This window comes from Mus pahari, chromosome 23, assembly GCF_900095145.1.
Source record: "Mus pahari chromosome 23, PAHARI_EIJ_v1.1, whole genome shotgun sequence".
NCBI lineage: Eukaryota > Metazoa > Chordata > Mammalia > Rodentia > Muridae > Mus > Mus pahari.
In genome coordinates, this window is record NC_034612.1 from 7,811,218 (window position 1) to 7,828,017 (window position 16,800).

The following is a 16,800-nucleotide window of genomic DNA, read 5'->3' on the forward strand; positions in this document are numbered from 1 at the left end:
CAGTGTGGATGGTCTGTAGCTCTCAGAGTCTGAGCAGTGCTGTCCTGTCTTTTCTAGCACAGTATCTTGGCTTCGTGCTCTGTTGGCTACAAAGCAGAAACAGATAGCACATAATCTTGCCTGGAATCATTTTCCTTTTTTTAACCGTGTGTGTGTGTGTGTCTGTCTGTCTGTCTGTGTCTGTGTCTGTGTCTGTGTCTCTGTGTGTGTACAGAAGTTAGAAGACACCTTGTGAGGGAGTCCGGTTTTTCCTTCTATTATTTGGGCTCCAGGGATCCAACTCGGGGCCTTGAGCTTGGCAGCCAGCACCTTTATCTCTGAGACATTGTTGTAGCCCAGGGATCACGTCTGCATGGACTGCTTCTCCATGTCACCATTAAGTGTGCTGTGTAGGTGACACCCTTTATTGGTGTCATCAAAACGAACTTCTAATTTTGTGAAGTGTGATTTTGTCTGGGGTGTTGGATTTTTGGGTACTGGACAGGCCTCACTCTGTAACCCTGGCTGGCCTGGCACGACAGCATAGCTCACACAGGCTCCCAGTCCCAGTCGCCTGCCTGCCTGCCTGCCTCTGCACTGCGATTGAAGTCAGTGCCTCTAAGCCCAGCTAGGTCTGCTGAGTTGTATTTACCTGGAGGCAGTAGGTTTCTTTTTCAAGAATGTATTGTTTATTATCTGTCTGTGGTTTTTCACATTTGCTCTTTGTGTAGGAGCAGCTGTTTGGGTTGTGTTTGTGGGACTTGAGTTTTTTAATGTGTGCTGCAGACTGAACTCTTGCCTTACTGCTAAGGTTCATCCATCCCCAGAATTGGTCTTACGAGTTCATCTCTATGTTCTTGAGGCACAGCTAGTCTGAGCCTGTTTTAAACCCCCCCCCCCCCCGGCACTTGGCCACATGCGTGTTCTGTCTGTGTGTTCTGTATTTGATGATTTCTTGTAGGAAGTTCTGGCCTCTCAGCAAGCGCCGTCAAGTCCCATGCTCTTTTAGAACATTTATGTAAGTCCCAGGGCTTTGCCAAAAGTGCGCTATGAACGCGACTCAGGAAAGAAATCCGGCTGAGATGGCAGCCAAAGACAAAATGTTGTGTGATTGCAGTGGGCACGGGATCAAGATTGCTCAAAAGAAGCTGTCCCCACACAGAGCCGCCCACCCCTCCATGAGCCCTGGAGACCACTTGGCCGTACTGTGAGAATGAGCAGATCCAGGGTCTCTGCTCTCTAGGATGGCGGCCTGGTGTTATGTGCACAGAGGAGCTGGTGCTCCATACGTTTCATAGGCCCTCTGAGGTCCAAGACCCCCAGACAGGTGGCTGCTTAACACTGTTGTTAGCACCCACCTTGGTCACTCCCCGTGTCTTCCTGTTGGTGTGCTATGAACTCCTGGCTCAGAGCTGTAGGGCTCTGAGCAGCCGGGGCAGTGTGCTTCACTGCTGCCCCTTGTTAGTTGATGAGGATGTGTGTGTCACAGTGTGTGTAAGGTCAAGGACAGCTTGCTGGGATCTCCTTCCATATGGGTCCCAGGGATCAAGCTCCTATCATCAGGTTTGACAGTACTTTTATCTGCTGAGCCATCTCTTGCCTTTCTGCTTCTTAGTACCAGGGCACCGTGGTCACCGCAGCCAAGGCTGTGTTGACAGGATAGAATCTCACTGAGGCCATGATGGTATTGGTGAGAACAGTCCAGCGGTGCTCTGGCCGCCACCTCCGCCTCTGCCTGGAGCGCCTCCTCCAGGGGTTTTAATCCTGACTTATGGCTCTTCTTGGGCAGGGCCACCCTGGACATCTTTGACTACATCTACATAGATGCTTTTGGGAAGGGCAAGCAGCTGACGGTGAAAGAGTGTGAGTACCTGATCGGCCAGCACGTGACAGCAGCACTCTACGGAGTGGTGAATGTGAAGAAGGTGCTACAGCGGATGGTGGGCAACCTGCTGAGCCTGGGCAAGAGGTGAGGACCCTGGCTTCCACTGCTGCTTCCTACCCGGCGTGGGCCTTCTGGGGGTCTGGACCTTATCAGGAAGCTTGGTGAATGAGCCAGCCTGTGGTAACTGCTTCTGTGACACTGGCTGTGCATTCACGCGTGCCTAGCAGTCACCGACATAATTCTGCTCAAACCCTGCAGTCTTAGAGTGACAGAGATGTCACTCCTGTCCAGGTGCTCTGACCTCTGACCGTACACTGTCCTGTAAGAGGACAGAGGCTGAGGTTAACTCTGCTCCATCCTTGGAGGAAGCAGGTCCTAGAAATCACTGTGGGGAGTGTGGAGCAGTCAGCCTCCTGAGGCCACCAACAGGACTCATTTTGAATAGACCGTTTAGAACAGTTGTCACTTGGCAGAACTGAGCAGACTGTGGGGGTGGAGGTGGTGGGGGGGGACGGACACAATGACGACCTTCTGTCTGTGTCTGTGTGCAGCTTGTCTGCTCCCAACCCCCCACACCAGAACAGACACCTGTTACAGGTGCTGAGCCCCAATTGACACATCTACCCAGGTTTGCTCTTGGTGGTGCAATCTCTGCCAGTCTGGACTGGCATCCATCAGTCTCACCCTGGGTAGCTCTGCTCCCCGTACAGCCTCTGCTTTGCTCTTCAGACATGCCTCTGTGCTGCTGAGGTGACCGCTCAGTGAGGGCAGGTTTCCATGTGGCATGGGAGTTATGTTCAGTGTGGCTTCTCCTGAGAGCGTCACGGGGTTGCACAGCGGGGTCTGGGAATCAGAAACCTTGGGGAAGGCCACAGCCTAAGGTGAGGTTCTGTGTTGTCCCCAGGGAAGGCATTGACCAGTCCTACCAGCTCCTCAGAGACTCCTTGGACCTGTACCTGGCGATGTACCCGGACCAGGTGCAGCTCCTGCTCCTCCAAGCCAGACTCTACTTCCACCTGGGCATCTGGCCAGAGAAGGTAATTATCTTACTTTGATGCGGGGCCTTTGCCTTAGAGAGGAAAGCTGTAGTTCGGAACAAGGCTGTTACAAGGTCATCCTCCTGTAGCACGAGAGTCAGTTCAGATTTGCTCAGCCTCCCGGCCCTGGCCCACTAATTAAATGGTGTTCTGTCTTCTAAGAAGCACTGGCTCTGTCTACCACCAGGAGTGACTGTTGGTTCTGTGCCTCACCTCTGGGCACAAGACACAAGCCTTTGCTGCTGCACACACTGCACCCCACTGTGCCTTCCGAGCATCACCTGACTGGGCAAGGAGAGGCAAGACAGGGCTCAGTGCTGCCTGCCTTTGCTGCAGCTGTTGGACATGGGTGGGAAGATCCGGTTGAGGCTAGCTGAGGCTTCTGTCTGTCCCAGTTGAGGATTCTGGATTTGCTAATGCCGTAACGCCCATGACTGGCAATAAGTGCTATGGGGACGCCACCTGTGGGACGCAGAACTGGCTTTTGGGCACACTGAGTACAGTTTCGAGTGAGTGTGCAGGAGTCGTGACCCATTCCCCTCCTTTCCTTGGTCTTGAAAGAAGTCATTGGTCATTTTGTTTGCTTAGAACAGCCTGCAGAGGGCATTTCATTCCAAGCCTTGGCTGGGACATTTCCCAGAGTTGAAATGTGCAGTCTTTCTATAGAAAGTAAATGCTCTGGGGGCCGCAGAGATGGCCTGACTGTTTCTCACTTACAGAAGACTTAGGGTTCTGTTCCCAGCATGCACATGAGAGCTCTCAGCTACCTGTAACTCCAACTCCAGGGGATCCCGTGCTCCCCCCCCCCACGCACATCCACATAATTAAAAATCAAATCTTTTAAACTGTATTTTTAAAGAGAAAGTAAATGCTCTCCTAAGTGATTCTATATCATCAGTCCGTGGCTTTAAGGGTGTGTGGTGCCGCACAAAGTGGCAGCCCTGTATCCTTGGCCAAACAGACACATGCTCTGGAAGTGTGCGCCCGGGGGCTGCAACCCGTTCAGCAGCCCAGGGGTCAGTCAGTCTTTTGAATTTGTTCAGACAGTTGTGTTTGTTGAGGGATTTCAGGATCGCTCGGGAAGGAGAGAGCAAGCGTGCCTTTGCTGGGTTGTCCCAGTCAGAGTCTACAACTGAAGTCCATCATCCTCACAGCATCCTGTCACCTTCCCAGTGTCACTCAAACCAGTACAAGTTTTCTTCTGGTGTGTGCTGCCTGCCGGGTGGACACAGGCCTTCTGTTCTGAGCTAGGACCCCCCTCCCCTAAGTTCTCAGTGCCCGCCTAGGGACTCAACACCCCAAGATCATGAAGAGCTGCTTAGAGCTGCTTAGGGCTGCACGTCATCACTCCATGTGGCTTCTCCAGAGGAGGGCTTCTGGGGGAGGTCAAAGGGTGGGCCATCCCCGAGAGAGACCAAAGGGGCAGGAGTGGCACCCGGGCAGCCTGCAGGAGGCCCCCTCGGGAAGACTGTGCATGGGAGGACAGCCTGCGGCGGCGCATGGCCTGGCTGGTTAAAAAGCACCTGTTTCTGAGCAGGAAGCCTGCAGGTGCCTCACCTTCTGCATTCTGTTCCTTGAAGTTGGGGAGCCGTGGAAAGGCAGTCCTCTTGGTCACTGTGGCCGTGTGGCCGTGTTTGCAGAAGGCCTCCCTGTGTCCTCAGCTGCCCTGTGGCACTGCATTGTGATTGCCAGTTTCCACGTGCTGAGAGGCAAGCGGTTACCTCTGCTCTGAGCCCACGCAGGTAGCACTCGAGAGTCCCTATGACTAAGGAGACAACAGCTGTACTTAGTGCAGCCAGAGCGGATGGCCTGGGACCCTCAGGCTCTCTCTGCAGTGTGGGAAGCACCCCTGCCCTCGCTGGAATAAAAGGCTTATCATGGGCCCCATTGTGCTTGCCTGTGGCTGCCGTCCTATCTCATCCCTGCCTGCTGGCTCACACGGTGTCCACTGTGTACTGACTGCCCACTCCCCAAAGCATGTGCTCTTACTCCCAGCCCTCCCCCAGGCCCTGTTCTGGCCAGCAGCCCTTCTGTTGCTGTTGTAAGGCCGGCAGGTGACCTTGCCCTTTCCACCTGCCTCCTGGCCTCCTGGCCGCCTCCCGCCGCTTCCCAGCCTCCTTCTGACCTTTCCGAGCCTTGGATCTCCCTGCCTGGCTTTACATGTGGGTCCTCTTTAGTCTTTCTCTACCCAGTGTATGGTCCCAGGGGCTTCCTTCCGTGCCTCCTTCAGTCACATCTGAGCAGAGCAGGGGAGGGAGGGCCTGGCCACTGGCCTTCCTGTCGTGTCCACAGCAGTCAGGATGTCAGCAGAAAAGACTGGTCCCTGAGTGGCTCTGTGCTGCCACTGGCTGCTTTTCTCCCAAGTCTCTGTGCTCCTGCCCACCTGCCTGACCTGTGTGCTGTGTGCTGTGTGCTCTCCCCTGGTGCTCGGCTGCACTGCTGTGTCTGCCATGTTCCTGCAGCACTCCCCTCTGCCGACCCGCTCCATTGCTGCTCCAGCCTCCCTCTCCACACTGGACCACGTTCTAGGACCTGGGATACACTGTGCTCCTCACTAGTCACTGTGTCACAGCACTGGTCTTGGCGTGTGGCAGCTGCCCAGAGAGATTCCCAAGGGGAATGGTTAGGTGACTGTACTTCCCTTGGACGTAGGTGAAGGAGGCTTCCAGCACTTACAGATTTTCCAACATGGGGCCAACCAGCATACTGTCTACAAGTGGGTGTTTAAGGCATAGGCTGCTTGGGCTAGGAGAGAGTGCCAAAGCAGGGTATGTAGAACTGGCCTGGCACACCCATGGCAAGCAGCGTTCTGCGACCTTCAACTGTCATCAAGGGCCCCTGCCATGCCCACCTGCAGCCCCAGCAGGAAATCCAACAGACAAGTAAGCCAGGGGAGCCAAGAGCGCAGAGTGGGGCTTTGTGGTCAGGCAGGACTCATGCACACAGGTCAGCGACTGGCGAGCATGGAGCTGCCGCCTGTAGGGCCTGGCCACGGCCATCTGTGCTGCTGTGTGGCCCGAGGAGTAGCAGTGTACAGGCACGGCCCTGGGCAGGAGGGCAGCCTTCCAGCTCTCTCCCTGAGTGTGGGGACTTTTGTTTTTTATTTGGATGGGGCGTGGCTTGTTATTTTTGTCTCTGAGGCAAGGTTATCGTGTATAGCCCACACTGGCTCTGGATCTACTTCCCAGTGTTGGGATTAAAGATACGAGTCATTACATCCAGCCAGGGCCTGCAGCATTGGTCGTGGTCACCATGCCCACTGTCAGTACTCTTTGTGACCACACCAGGTCCAAGTCACATCTCCTTCTCCATGTCCCCTCCCCTCAACCTTACACATCTGCAAGGAACCAGTACTTCTGTCTTACTGACTGAATGTGGGCCACCTTTGTGCCCTGAGAAGTCCATATCTGGCTTGGCCTCAGGTCTGTTGGGTGGCCTCTGGGCAAGAAGGGGCTGTGTGCAGTGGCAGAGCTGCCTCACTGGCAAGCACACACAAGGACGGCCATTGTTTCGGCAGAATCCACAGAGGCCCTTTGTCAGATGGGATGCTCTCAGCTACGAAGGACAAATGCCGGGAGCATCCCCACCTTCACGCCCCCTCCTGGAGGTGGTATGTGGCTGGGGGCTGGCTCCTAGTAGATTCTTGTTGAAGCTGGCTTTGGAATATTTGAAGTCCTGGCAACTCTGCCTATTGTTTATGTTAAGTTGTATCACAGTAATTAAGATGCTTCTATCAGATTCTCCTGCCTCAACAGTGGTTGAAACCATGGACCGAGGTCATACCCACGGCCACATCTTTGTTAACCCTCTGACCTCAGGCCAGCATTTAAACTTACTGAGCCAAATCAGTGGTGGCCGTGCCATGCCGTGCCCTACAGAAACCTCCAGTTCATCCCTAGGAAATACCAGGAGCCCTTTGTATTGCTCTGGAAGGCGAGGTCGGCTTCAGAAAAATTGCTAAGGCTTTGTGGCTGTGGTTGTCGGTGTGGCAGGAAGGAGCTGGAATGCGAGCGGGGCTGTGCCCAGCGCTGAGACTTCTGTCTCATTAAGCAGCTTGGGCTCAGTAGACTGGAAGGGCAGGCTTGTCAGAGGCCAGTGTGTGCCCCAGCACCCAGTGCATGGGCTCCAGTGTCACTGTGCGCACACGCACTTCGCACGTTGCCTGACTCTTGAGTGGAGCTGCTACGCGCAGCAGGCAGATGGTGTCTGCCTGGCCCCTCCCTCAGCTTAGGAGAGGTCCATCCAGCCCCGGGACAGTTCTGCCAAGTGTCTTTTGCCTTGGCTAAGGGGTCTCAGTATCTTCCCCTCTTAAAGCAAGAATGACAGGATAGAATGGTTTATGTACTTTAAAAAAGAAAAGAAAAATGAAGTTGGCCTTTCTCGGCTCCTGTGCTCACCAAGAGTGTTTGGCTCACAAGAATCCTGCTCCGCAAGTGGCATGCCGGTCTTTGTCAGGCTACGTGGGTAGGTGTCGATCCCACGCTTCGGAAAAGAAAAGGCCTGGCGAAAATATTATCTCCTAGTCTTTCTGCCTTGTCTTGAAGGTGCTTGACATCCTCCAGCACATCCAGACGCTGGACCCCGGGCAGCACGGGGCGGTGGGCTATCTCGTGCAGCACACGTTAGAGCACATTGAACGTAAGAAGGAGGAGGTGGGTGTGGAGGTGAAGCTGCGCTCCGAGGAGAAGCACAGGGACGTCTGCTACTCCATTGGGCTTGTGATGAAGCACAAGAGGTGAGTGAGTGCTCGAGGCCTCTGTGGCCAGCCACACCCTGGGAACTCGGGTCATTTCACAGAGCACCCTGCTCCTGGCTGAAGTGTCATGTCTTGCATGGACTCTGACTGCACTAAGACTTTGTATAGGTTGCTGGGCTCCAGCCTAGGGACAGTGAGCTGGGCAAGCCTGCTGGGCTGCAGCCCCCGGGCACTCTCCTGCTTCTCCCTTCTCCTGCCAGCCCAGATCCATCAGGGTCGCAGTTGGGTACACATCTGTTTATCATTGCAGTTTAACTCATGAGTGGTGGTGTGGGCCACAAGTAGCCCATGAGCTGTGAGTGACTGTCCCCACAGCATGCCCTAGAATGCACGTGCAGCAGGTGACACTCGGTCTTCAGGACTCCCTCACTGGTAAAGGCACTTCTCAGTCTCGTGCCACACAGGCTTCCTTCCCCAACCCCTCCATTGTCTGTGAGGATAAGCTGTCCATGACTTCCCTGGTAGGAGCTATGGTTTCCATTCATTTAGTGAATGGAAAGTTGCAAAGGTACATAAGTGGGGAGGAGGGGACACGAGGCAGCTGAAGCTCCTGTATCCTGGAGCACCACATCCTCCTCCTTCACCATCACCACTGCTGCTGCCGCCTCTTCCTCCTCTTCTTCTTCTTCCTCCTCCTCTTCCTCCTCCTCCTCCTCCTCCTCGGGTCTGGACTAAAGACGCTAATGCTGCATACATTCACCCTAGCCACTCTGGGTCTTTCTGAAGGAGAGGGAGGGCGCCACTGCTCAGTCATGGACCTGCATCTGACTCCTCCAGAGCCGGGTGGGTCATGTAAGGTTTTGCACAGTAGTTTGCTTACGTCCTCTGTTCACTTGGCCTTACTGTCATCTGCTTCCTTCCTTCTTGGATCTCAAGTCACATGATAGTTAGCTAGCTGCTGTGCCTCTGGGAGTCTGTTTTAGTCTGCAATGATAGGTCGCGTGATCGGGACCCTATCCTGTCACCTTTGACACCGACCGACACTTTTCTGTGCGTCTCTCACTATGCTCAAAAGTTTCTTTTTGTGGGGAGAGAGGTTCAAGACAGGGTTTTCTCTGTGTAGCCCTAGCTGTCCCGGGACTCACTCTGTAGACCAGGTTGGCCTTGAACTCAGAGACCTGCCTCTGCCTCCCAAGTCCTGGGATTAAAGGCGTGTGCCACCGCTGCCTAGCTCAAAAGTTTCTTAAGCTAGGTATGGTAGTGCACATCTTTAATCCCAGTATTCAGGGGTCAAGCAGGCTAAGCTCTGTGAGTTTGAGGCTAGCCTGATCTACATAGTTCCAGGACAGCCAGAGCTACACAGTGAGAACCATCTACAAAAATCAAACAGAAGTAACAGCAGGTTATTCTTTTCCAGTGAAGTGCTTTGTTGACAGTGAGGGTTTGTAAGAGGGACAGGGTGTCCGAGGGACTTGACCCAGGGTGACAGCAGGGAATGGACAGAGGTGTGAGAGCCCTAGCCAGGCTCCCTGGGAACTCACTGGCCTCCCCCCGCTCCACAGGTACGGCTACAACTGTGTGATCTACGGCTGGGACCCCACGTGCATGATGGGGCACGAGTGGATCCGAAACATGAATGTGCACAGTCTGCCTCACGGCCACCATCAGCCCTTCTACAATGTGCTGGTGGAGGATGGCTCCTGCAGATATGCAGCCCAAGGTAAGACTCTCGCTGGACCTGCACTGGCCCCTGGCTGACCAGTGTGCTCAGAGGTGGCAGCTGTCCACGGCTAGTCACACACAGGCACACAATCATGGCATGCTTGTTCTAGAGCTACTCCTGACCCTCAGCCTACTCACTGTCCACACCAGCCAGAGTCCTGACTGCCATGTCTCCTGGCCTGGCTTCTGATACTTCCCCCAAAGTCGCCCTCGTGTGGCCACAAGTGGAAACTGCAGCCCCCAGCACCATCCCTGTGGGTTGGTGACCCCAGGAAGTGATAAGCCGGGGATAGGTGGAGCTGAAGAGCCAGAGCAGAGGCTACCCTGTGAGTCTGGTTCTTCTTTGTCTGCGTGCCTCCTGACCAGGAAGATGCACAAGATTGTATTAATAAGAGGGGACGTGAACACTGGCATGATGGGTACCAAGACAGCCTGGGACACAGGCTCAGCCTCTCTCATGCAAAGCTGGAGCTTGTGGAGGTGACCTCCACTTTGTCCTGCCTAGGAGGATGTGAAGCAGGAGCTTGGCGATGGGCTCTGGCCTGAACCGTCAGGCTTGCTCTACCCACACTAGAGCTGAAAATACTGAGGGCTCAAGTGGCAAGGTTTCAGAAGGCAGGAATAGTTCCCCCATACATGATCGTGACCCGTGGAGGCCAGGAGGACCCCTGCAGTCATCTCACGATGGGTTTCTGGGTAAGGTGACAGTGCCACCATAGCCCCTGAATGTTCTGGAGGCTCCCACAGCCCAGTCCTCAGCCTTTGAAGCTGGTCCAGTTAAAACTCCACTTCTGAAGGCCAGGGTGACTTTAAAACATTCCAGGGCTTTGTTGGGTGACTGATGAGGGAAGGACTGCAGAAAGCTTGTGGGCGTGGCAGCGCCAGGTACATCACTTGTCCACGTACATATACACAGCAGGTATGACCATCTTTACATAGGGCATGGAAGTTTCTAGAAACAGTTCATTTAGTCTTAGATTCTTTGCCTGCTGCACTTCATAAACCGAGGACTGAATAGCTGAAGCCAGTAGTCTACAGAAAACGGAAGTGTGTGGCCCCTGACCCAGTGCCGCACAGTGGGAAGTGGCTGTAACTGTACTGGTTTCCAGTGGCCTTCCTGTCAGCCAGGAGTGTGGCCTCTCCCAAGGGCTGCTGTTGCTGGCTGTGGGGTACAGGGGTGGCAAGGGACTCTTCCCGTAGCCACACACAGGCATCACTCACCTTCCTGGGCCAGCCTGGGCTCTCTACCCCACGATCCTAAGTGTCTGCTCACATTCCACCCTGCCTGCGCCTGCCGATGCGCTCTACACGGTGCCGTTTGGTGCCAGCAGGCTCCTCGTCTGGATGTGTTTGACAGTGAACAGAGATGTGGACTTGTTGCCAGCGATTGAAGGAGCGTTAGCGAATCCTGCCTCGTGGCTGACAGCAACACTAAACCACATGGCTAACAGCTCATGTTCCATCAGCTTCCTCATTGCCCAGTGGTCACAGGACAGCCCTGCGCAGTGTGGCAGGCTCAGCCACCTAGTTCCGCTGTGGCTCCCTCCCTCTGCAGAGCCTAGCACAGCTTCTTTCTTCAGTCTGGCTCTGCTGCACCAGGACTTGAATTTTATTTATTTATTTATTTATTTTTTAGGCATCCAGGTGTTGGTTGCTCTGGCTGACTGACCTTCTAGCTTGGCTCACTCCTTACCTCCGCTTTCTCTGTGGCCTGGCAGTGAAGTATGACTGCATGGCCATCACTTCCCCACAGGCCACCCCACCCAGAGGAGCTGGGGATTGTGGCCCACACTGGGTGATGTTGAGTTCGACCCTAGCTAACTCGGCTTCTGTAATTAGCAGGGAGTCATACTGTGTCCTGTGAGTGTCAGTCCCCAGAGACCTATGACACTGCAGTTTGCCCTAGCACTTGGTCCACGCTGACACAGGAGTAATGTGCATGAGGAGTGTCTGCTGCATCTGCTCAGTGATGGGAGATGCTTCTCCCTGGGCCTCCCTCCCCATGCCATCTCCCTACCAGAGTCCTGCTTCTCTCTCCAGTGTGTTATGGACTCTGAGGACAGTTGGGTGCTCACGGCCCATGGCCAGAGATAGGATGGAGACCTCGCTAGACTTTTAAGTTTTTTAGAAAAAATTACTGTTAGTGTGTGTGTGTATGCGCGTGCGTGTGTACGCATGCCATGAGCATGGGGTGTACATGCATGTCCCAAGCATGTGCTGGAGGCTGAGACAGTGTTGAGGAGCTGGCTCTAGTCCCCCTTTGTGTGGGTCCTCCTGTTTACACAGCACATACTTTTACCCACTGAGCCAACTCAAGGTCTGAGCAGCATCATGTTTTAAAATACTTTATTTTGCTTTAAATTATGTGCCTATGTGTGTGGGGGGGGCGGTATGGATGGTTAGTGCAATGCCTGCAGAGGCCAGAGGGGTTGGTCCTCTGGAGCTGGAGTGATTGTGGTTGTGAGCCGCCCACACAGATGCCAAAGCCAGACTTGAGTCCTACCCTCTGGGCTCTCAGTGGCCAGCGCCCTACATTTTGAAACTGCTCCCTTCGGCTTCCCTTTGAGTGTCTCTGTGTTAATTTATCTGTATTGTGTGTTTTAGTTCGGATCTAATTGTCAGTGAGTTCTAATTGTCACTGAGTAATGACTTTCTAGTCTGTAGTTCTCCAAAGCATGTGTGGCAGACCCCCTGCTGCCACCAGGGGGAGCACTGCACACACACTGTTGGCTCCTGTCCCTCACTGTATGGAGGTGTGCCGTGGGGGGGCGGGGGGGGGAGGCAGGCAGGCGGGCGATGTCTCATGAGCAGATTGGCAGGTCTCCTTCCATAACTCCTGTCACATCCTATGCTGTTCTTCCACTGCAGCACATACCGCCTACTCCTGCTGGCATGCATGGTGCCAGGATGAGGATCCCTGAAGTGGGGGTGAGGGGTATAAAGTGACAGTTGGTCACTTCGGGGGCCATTTGGCTTTCTCTTGTTTAGATCCTGTGTGGTGAGGTGGGTGCGGACTGTGGCATGCATGAAGAGATGAGAAGGGGGCTTGTGGGAGTCGGCTCTCCCACAATGTGGGTCCTGGGGGACAAACTGAGGTCTTAGGCTGGTGACAAGTGCCTTTGCCTGCTGAGTCATTTCAATGGCCTGGCATTGTCTTTTAGGGGTAAAATCTCAAGTGTTCACTCTTCTGGTGGCTCCACCCCACAACCCTTTGACTAGAGACATCCACACTTAGTACCAAGAGGTCTGTGGTCTCTGTTCAAACAGTGGAGTAGAGATAAATGCTTACTGTGCATTTGGTATAGATAACAAGATGAGTACTAGACTTCAGGGTGTGCAGGATGTGCTGGCTGCTGTCCCCAGAGACGGCGGGGCCAGGCTAGGCGCCCGCAGAGGGCTCCTGGTAATATCTCTTGGGTGCATGTCCACCAAGTTCAAAGGAGCTACAGACAGTGTTAAATGTGAGACACGTTTCTCTCGAGAGCCGCAGCATTGTGCTGCTTAGAGGCACATCAGGTGACACGTTCCTTCCAGGTACACGGCCACTGGCCTGCTTGCCGCTGTCTTCTCTCCTGGGAGACGCTTGTGTAGGCTCTGCTTAGGGATGAGCAGCTGTGATCCCCACACTTGGCCCGCAGCCTGGACACCTTAGTCTCAGAGTAAGCATGAAATCAGGCTGCAGCTTGGGGATGGAGCGCTCAGCCAGCGAGCAGAAGCCCGGGTTCAGTTCCTCAGCACCACAGCCACCCGAGGGCCAGCAGGCTACCCAGCTACTGTTGTCCCCACAAAGCTGCACTAAACACATCAGCCTCAAAGCGGGAATCGAACCCCTCTGGAACTGAATTGGTTTCTGTCACCTGTCCTGCCTGCAGTGGCAGATAACCATCATGAGAGTGAGGGCCTTAGAGGGACACGGCTTTCTGCTCTCCTTGGTGTTTTCTGTAGGGCATGAGGCCTCTGTGGCTGGCCTGCAGGAGTTCTGTGAAACAGTCGTCAAGGGTGCTTTAGTGTGAGCCTTTAGAAGTGTGAGCATGGAGACAGTGACGTGGCTGTGCCCCCCTGAGCCCTACACTGCAGGTTCTGACCCAGCCAGAGCCCTCAGCAGTCCCTCCTGTGGGGTGGGGCCAAGATGGCAGTGCACTGAGGCTGCCACGGGGCTTGACCAGAGTAAGCCACAGGCTCAAAAGTGCCCTGCAGCCTAGAAGTGGTAGGCCTCCTGGCGTCTCCTCAGGTGGACACCGCCCCTGACCCTGGGCCCGCCCTCCTGGTCTGCAGTCAGGCTTCTGGCTTCTGACTCCACACTAGTGTCTTGGTGTGCTGGTGCTCCTGACCATGTGACTTCACGGGGCGTGTCCCTAACCCAGTCTGAAGATGCTGCCCCAACAGTGTCCCCAGATCCTCCAGATTTGTGGCTAAAGGCGAACAGATGGGTGGCCACACTCGACCTCACGGAGACAAGCGCCAGGGACAGCCCAAGCTCTAGGCCTCTGAGAGTGTCTGGGTTGGGCTGTGTGCCTCCTGTGTGCTCCAGACCCACTTAACGTAATTCTAGAGCAGAGCTGTGCCTGTGCCCCAGCCTGGGAACAAGGCCTGGGGCTTCTGGGAGGTCAGCTCCTCTCTTGCTAGGACTTTGGCAGCAGTGGGACCTTGTGGTCCCCTGTCCTCTGAGGCTGGGCCAGGAGGAAGGGCTTTGGTCCTTTCCATGTGATGCCTAAGACCTGTTCCTTCTTTTGGCAAAGTCAAGATAAGGAAGGGCGTAGGCAGGCTCTCTTAGGGACCAAGTAGAGTGTGGGTGTAGTCACAGCCACCAGCTTACCCTGGAGGTGCGGCCCCAAAGGAAGGACTCAGTTGGCGAATGGTTGCTGTGTGGTGGGGCTCTTATCTGTGGACAGGGTGGCAGGCTAGAGACTCGGAACCTTGAGGTTCTGGGTGATGGGGTGTGCAGGCGAGGATCGTGCACCCCGACTCCAGCTGTTTGCACCCCAAAGGTGCCACTGAGAATCTCAGAGCCAAGCACCTCTTAGAGAATAGGAAGAAACGTCTTCTGAACAGAGCTACAGGACAGAGGCCTGCGCCCTTTGCTCCCTCCTCTTACCTCCCCCCTCTGCCTTTTCCTCTTGGCTGATACCTGTAATACCAGAGCATCCATCCCTGCTGGTAACTTTTGCTCTGTTTCAAAAGCACCCCTGGAAGGGGCAGCAGGAGGGTTTCAGCAGAGAGCCACTGCAGAAAGCGAAATGCTAACAGCAGTGTCTGCTGCCTCTTTGCCAACAGAAAACCTGGAATACAACGTGGAGCCTCAGGAAATCTCGCACCCAGATGTAGGGCGCTACTTCTCGGAGTTCACAGGCACACACTACATCCCAAACGCAGAGCTGGAGATCCGATACCCCGAGGACCTGGAGTTTGTGTACGAGACAGTGCAGAATATTTACAGTGCAAAGGAGGACACAGCCGAGTAAACTCAGGGGGTGTCACATCTGTGCTGCTGCTGCTGCTGCTGCTGCTGCCACCTTCTAGGGGACCAGGATTCCTGAAGGACGCGTGCTGCCCCTGGAGTCAACACAGGACAGCCACTTCACCAGCAGCCTGGCTGCCTCCCCACTTTAGATGGTGTGCGCTCCTCCAGCCACAGACAGCGTTGCTCTCCGCTACACTAGTGAATCAGTTGAAAGGCACCGTGTCCCGTGGCATGGCTCGTGTGCTTGTCCCGTGGTGACAGTGTGTGACATTCTGTCCTCTCACCCCCTTCCCATCCCTGTCTCCATCTACCTTGTGTCAGTCTCTCCCGCTGGACAGTCAGTCGGGGGCCATGTCCCCTCATCCCTGGACCACAGACTGCTGTCAGGCCTGCCGCCTTCGGCCTTGCATTAGGTTGTACTCGGAGGAGGGCATAGAGGTGAGAGCAGAACGATCACGGTTCAGTTTGTAACTACTACAGAAACACAGATTTCAAGTATTCCCTTTTTTGTTATTGTTGTTATTTTTAATTTAAATTGGGAGAACAACAGTGTCTCCCTTCTCTCACTGGGTCTGTGCACATTTCTGCCTGTTGTGAGCTCCTGTCTTGTTACATTGGTTCTCTGAGCAGATGCACAGCAATGGCCTTTCCGAGTGAGCTTCTCCACGTTCCTGAGCTGCTCCTTTAAGATGACTACTCCTTGGTTAACTTTAGGATCTACTCCAGTCTCCTGAGTGGATCTTAAGTCGGTCATGGGCCCGCTTCAGTAGCCAGGCCTGCAGATCGAAGGAAAATTGCTCTTAAAACTTGTACCTCCTGGTCCCCAAACCAAGAGAATGTGTCTGTTCTGATCAGGAAAATGAACTGAAGAAGCCTAGCTGGGGGAGACAGGCGTCGTGGTCCCTGTCATGCCTGAGTCACATCCAGAGCCTCCATTGTGAGAGCCTTGGGCTTATGGAAAGAGGAGTGCATGCTTTGGGCTTCAAGCTGCCAGTCTGAAGGCTCCAGGACACTGACTCCTGAATGCGGTCTGGCCTCAGGTCACCCCTGGCTTCTGCCTGATGCTGTCCTTGAGTGAGGACCAAGCCTTTACCAGATCCTACTGGGTGCCCCCTGGTCCTCAGACAAGCAGTCCCATAGGTAAAACTACCCACTGGGCCAATGGCATACCTGTCCCATGTTGCTGTAGTGAACAGAGCTTTAGGGCTCGCCAGCCCGCCCGCCTGCCTGCCTGCCGCATATGTATCCTCACACCACACTGCTCCAAATGAGCGCTCCCTCTTCCATTGTCCTCCACCAGCCCCAGGATGATGGGATAAGGCAGTCTCTAGAAGGGCGGGAAGCTTGAGGCTCTTGCAGCAGAAAAGGTTCCTGTCCAGTCCGTGCCTCACCAGGCAGAACCAGTCTGAGGCAGGTTCAGACTTACATTTGGAAACTTAACTACTCAGAACATCTGCCCAGGGCTGGGGGATTTTACACCTGCTCATTCAAAGGTGAGAACCGGCCCACGAGGACTCACACCCTTGCACCCCAGGACTGAGCAGCCGCGGAGCATGCTGGGAGTCTCCATTGCTGGGTTCTGCTTCGATTTCCTTTTTTTTCCGTAGAGAAACGTCAAAGCTGAGAAAGGTGGCTTCCCCCCCTGACCTGACTGTAAATAATGTACCTAGACTGTTTTTAAATGTGTTTCTTCACGAAGGCTTCGTTTGGCTGAGGGAGCCTATATCACCCGTGTAAGTTGGTATTTGGGCACTTTATATTTTTCTAAAAATGTGTTTTGGATCCTGTACTCTAATAAATCATAAGTTTCTTTTTAAAAATTTTTCCAAAAGTTTTCTCCATTTTCAAAAACCCTGTTATTAAAAAGTAGAACTTTCACAATGTTAAATATTACATATTTGGATATAGCAACTTCTCTTCTAATGAGTGCCAAGGGTCTTTTTTCTTTTCTTTTTTTTTTTTGTACAATTAATAAACGAACTTGCCGAGAGAAACCATGCCAGTGACCCGCCCACTTTCA

General features: G+C 54.1%; 1 protein-coding gene across 2 annotated transcripts in view; it reads left to right on the plus strand.

Moving 5' to 3' along the window:
• Nucleotides 1-16,774, plus strand: part of Fbxo21 (F-box protein 21) — a 33,648-nt gene extending 16,874 nt beyond the window's left edge. Inside the window, exons 8-12 of one of the 2 annotated variants that reach the window (XM_021186683.1) lie at nucleotides 1,769-1,948; nucleotides 2,769-2,901; nucleotides 7,425-7,636; nucleotides 9,160-9,317; nucleotides 14,594-16,774. In XM_021186683.1, coding sequence (XP_021042342.1) covers nucleotides 1,769-1,948; nucleotides 2,769-2,901; nucleotides 7,425-7,636; nucleotides 9,160-9,317; nucleotides 14,594-14,781 — 871 coding nt within the window. In that variant the 3' untranslated portion in view covers nucleotides 14,782-16,774. The remainder of the gene's footprint in view (nucleotides 1-1,768; nucleotides 1,949-2,768; nucleotides 2,902-7,424; nucleotides 7,637-9,159; nucleotides 9,318-14,593) is intronic. The other variant, XM_021186684.2, reaches the window with a different exon arrangement.
• Nucleotides 16,775-16,800: the final 26 nt, after the last annotated feature.